General features: G+C 30.8%; 1 protein-coding gene across 1 annotated transcript; it reads right to left on the bottom strand.

The window, feature by feature from the left end:
- Window positions 1-1,452: 1,452 nt before the first annotated feature.
- On the bottom strand, window positions 1,453-4,783 carry LOC115239608 (histone acetyltransferase Tip60-like). Its single transcript, XM_029814208.1, is given in 6 exon segments — window positions 1,453-2,564; window positions 2,566-2,647; window positions 2,735-3,827; window positions 3,901-3,969; window positions 4,481-4,538; window positions 4,643-4,783. Coding segments are annotated over 6 exon segments (1,401 nt in total). The 5' UTR covers window positions 4,688-4,783; the 3' UTR covers window positions 1,453-2,510.
- Between the last annotated feature and the right edge of the window lie 35 nt (window positions 4,784-4,818).

Below are 4,818 nucleotides of genomic sequence, written 5' to 3'. Positions count from 1 at the left end.
ATTATTATACTCTTATATAATATTATGAATTCCAGAGGGTACACTCTGATTTTTGAAGGATATTTTAGCCATGAGAGAGAGAGAATGGTGAAGAGTAATAAACAAGATCTCATTCCTAAATATCTTTGAAAAAACAATAATATTTAAATTATTTCACAGTGTGATTAATATAAGTAAAAATCGTGGTTCAATTTCTTTTAAATATAAAAGTATCGAGTGATCTATATCAGTTTGTAATCAGCCCAATGTTACCTGGTTTGATCGACTTTTCATTCGACTATTAATGAATTATTGTCTACATGTTTCAGTATACTTCGCGATAAATCGTGAGGTGCACACATTACTCGATTGATAATTTATTATCCCGATATATATCATACTCGCATTGTTGTATACATGAATTCAAATTAGTAATAGTGTGTATGATGGACAGAATATATATCAATGGATTTACGATATCAAAAAAGCGTTTCCAGTTTCATGCGATCATATCGGTATGAGATCATTGTGACCTGAGACAATTATGAAAAGTGCGTGCACACACGAGTTTCTTCCTTCTCGCTTGTCGTTGTATTCACGTGATGATATATTTTAGGAACTCGCCGTGTCACGCTTGCGTGGTAACGAATACAAAAAGACAGATAAAATTATGAACAAAGATTTATTGTATATGAAGCTACTGTGATGTTACTGTTGAATATAAAAAAATATATCTATATATATATCTATATACATACATATATACATACACACATAAAAGATGCTGTATTTAAAAAGTCGTGTCTCTAAAGAGTGTTTTCTTTTATCTTCTCGCTCACCGAAACAAAGTCTGTCGCGAATCTGTGTGTGTGTGTGAGTGAAAGTGAAATTGTAATTTATATTCATACGAGCAAACTATTTTTTAAAGACGATAACGTGACTGATCTATTATGTAATATAGGCAATAAAAATGTATTGTGCTAGAAATTCTCTATACGTAAAACTCCTCTCGAATTAGTACGTAATGGAATGTAAATACCCGTGTAAAATAAGAATTTTTCTTTTCTTTTTTATTTGAAAAAGTAAGATATATATACATAAATTTTATAAATTTCACAGTATGAACTCTTAATTTTTTCCAGTTAACCGAGTTAAATTAACTTGAATTTATATTGAATCTACATAAAACTTTAATTAATTTTATTAACTTTATTAATCATAAAATAAAAATGTTGGTCGTTATTACAATGCAGTAAACAATAGTTTTATTAATAATTAAAAATATATTTATTAATAAAATGTTATATGTAAACGCGAGAAACTCTCGGTATACTTTTTACGAGAATATTTTTCTTATTAAAAAATATATACGATAAATTAGATAGATATATTGAAATATCATCTAAATCACGTATTCAGTATAAGATGTTCTAAATAGAATTAAAAAAAAGAATTAATAAATTGAAAAGCTGAAATTTATTTATTTTTTTTTTTTTTTTAGTGGTAACTATATATAACTCTTCTTTCTGTTATAAAGGAAAAACATGATTATCTACATCAAGGGGCGCTCCTCACCTATAAATTTGTAATACACAAACATCGACTATATAAGCTATAAAAATTCGATATTTGGATTGTGGTAAAACTACAAATGAAAAATAAATCCCGCGGACGGCATTCAGTAAAATATTAGGAATTTAGTAAATTATTTACATTCTCGATTTTAATGATACAATCAATAATGATGGTGATAGCTAAAAATCGTTTTTGAAATAAGATTGCTTGCGTATCGTGTAGATACTCGTACACACAAATACACAATATACATTTTTGATGAGTACTCGTTTTTATAGTACTTGTTTTATAATACTCGTTATTATCTAATTACCTCAACTATATCGCGGGAAAATGTACAATATATAAATAACAATGTGAAAAGATGTGTACATATTTATACAATATTTATACACAATGGGTATGATGCATATGTCTACATTTTGTCTTCTTGTATACTAAAAAACGGATTATAAACAGCACTCTGAGTATTGAGCCTATACAAATATTTCTCTATAAAATTTGAATGCGCTTGAGCTATTGAGAAATTGTAAGTATGTTATAAAATCACATTTATTTACAATACTACACAAGATTGATAGATTTTCTATACAAATCGATCATGGCATAGCAATAACAATCGTTTTTACGCACCTTTAAAAAAATTCTAACCACCATATTAAAACATTGCGTTTGGTTCTAAGATATATATCATTACATTAATATTTTTTACCCCGCAATCACTCGCGTTGTATGATCTTAATTCTCTACAACCGAAATTTGCATACGTCGACGAGTTTCTACATAGCAACGCGATAAGCGTACACAATGCCAAATACAGTCTTATAAAACGCTAGACCATTGAGAGGTCAAAGATTAATTTATATATGTATATATATATGTACAACTTTTGTATATTCATCAACTGTAATTACTTCTGGAAATCTCCTGAAAAATAATTTCAAAACAAATCAGCATCATCTTATTGTCAATTCAGGGTTTTTTTCACCATTTAGCCCTAACACTCCAGTCTTTCGGTGTCCAATGTAGACATTTAGGATCTATCCTAATCTGTCTCTTTTCCATCGCAGTTGTATGTTGTTCAATAATTTCCCTGCAAATAAACATATACCTCAAGATGAAGATCTCGTCAAATTAGGTAAATTGTAGCTAATTTCCTTTCATCTTGGTAATGAATTACCTATTTAGTGTCACAATATATTGTCCTTTGTAGTAATTAATGAGATTCAGATTTTGCAAAGTCGATATCACGTCCTCCTTTTTAATCGACGTAATCTCGGAAATTTCGTTTATTGTTATCTGTGGTTTCTCATTCTCCACCACAGGCTTTAAATTTAACAGGATATCGAGTATTGTGTGCGCCCAGTAACTTCGGTACGAAAGCAAACCTAAATCGGACAATGGCTTTTCGGGAGAGCCGGTCTTTCCTTCGAATTTCGATAGCTCATACGAAAATTCTATCAAGAGCTTGCCGTAACCTCTTCTCTGGTATGGTGGCAGTGTTAGAATACATGCTACATTGTGATCTTCTGTCGATCCCTTCTCCTTGGAGAAATAGCCAACTATATGAAATCCTCTGCTGTCAAATTCAGTCATTACATAAAATAAAAAGGGATCTGTGTCATAGTAGAGAGTTTTATGGTCCAGGAATAGTTTTGCTAGCAAACAAAGGTTTTGTGCATAATTCTTATTCTTGCGGCCATCAATCTCGAAAAATGATATAGATCCTTTCCTGTATATCTCATTTCCGGGTGGATGACGTAGATTACATTTAACTAAATGTCTCTCCAAGCATTTTCGATTCTTCCTATATTTCAGGCAGAACTCGCAGATATATATACAATTTAAATTTACCATCTCCTGTGGATATGGGCTAAAGTACCATGGTTTTATCCTATGACGGCCTAGTTCAATTAATTCTACGTTTTTCATTCTCGTGACTACATCGTCATTCTGATGCGCTACTAGGGAGCCAGTAGGTCTGGGACCTGGCGTATTTGCGGCGGCTTGTGGCGGACCATCCTGAGAATCTTCATTTTCTAGAAATGTCGCCTTTCTTTTTCTAGACATTTTTTTTTGTAGCGCAGCTTGTAGCACAGCATTACCATTAACTGGTTCAATGATAATACTACTGGGACTAGGAGGTCTACTAGGAACCTGCTTTTTTGGTGTTGCTGCATCAGTTCCTGGTGTCGTTCCTTCACGACGAGGATATTGGACTTTCCTAGTGTCCAAACAATCCTCCATAACCCATTCATCTAATCGTTTGTTGACTAAAATAGCACAATTACGATAATAATATCACTTAGGATTTTCATACTCAAATGCTCTAAGTTATTTACTTACAATCCACATAATGAACATAATAACATTTGACACCTTGTACGTCTTTGACACTGATGATTTCGGCAAGAGCTACAGATAGAATAATCCGCTTAAATTATTTTATTATTAAAATATTATATATTTTAAAAATAATATATTGCATATAATTTGCTATCTTAGCTATTACAAAATTTATTACAAACAAATTGCATTATTTAAATACAATAAATTCTTAAACTTAAATGTTACATATAAAATAGAATCAATTTTATGAGAAATATATATGTATATATATAGATAAAGATTGTGTTATCATAAAAAGTAATACAAATCAAAGCAAATAATTCTATAATCAAAACATTTTTTTAATTTTTATACAATCTATTAACATTTTGCAATAAATCTTTGTATTTATATATTTTGTCCTACAACTTAATGATAGTTTACAACCAATCTCAAGGTAGATTACAGTTCAGTCTTTTAAACAGTCCTTTAAACAAAAACAAAAAAAAAAAAAGAAAGAATTCCATCTTTTTATCAAACCTTTTTTCAAAACGTTTGTTAGAGCACTAACGAAACAATTTGTATGTAATTTACTTACGCCAATCGTCCGTAGTAAACATCCTAACTGGTAAACGACAGCCTTCAACCAGTGAATTCTAAAAGTAAGGTTAGAATATTATCATATTTATATATTCGTGGTTTGTGTGTTTTTCCAAATAATTCGACAGCATCCTCGTATTCAATGTATTACACCACCTACCACTGAATCGCATATCGTTTCTTGTTCGTCGTGTTCCTCGATCATTTCAATCAGAAATTCGACAAACTAATCACCAAACGAAATTTTGTTTTGAAGCTTTAGATTTTAGACCACAGGCGACGTATTATTAAAGATGGCCAATCGCCAATCCTTCCGAGAACCGAGAGTAGTGAGAT

Source organism: Formica exsecta, unplaced genomic scaffold, assembly GCF_003651465.1.
Source record: "Formica exsecta isolate Colony F162 unplaced genomic scaffold, ASM365146v1 scaffold391, whole genome shotgun sequence".
In the NCBI taxonomy this organism is placed as follows: Eukaryota; Metazoa; Arthropoda; class Insecta; order Hymenoptera; family Formicidae; genus Formica; species Formica exsecta.
The sequence above is the reverse complement of the archived record's forward strand: the minus strand, read 5'-3'. Positions and strand labels throughout refer to the sequence as shown.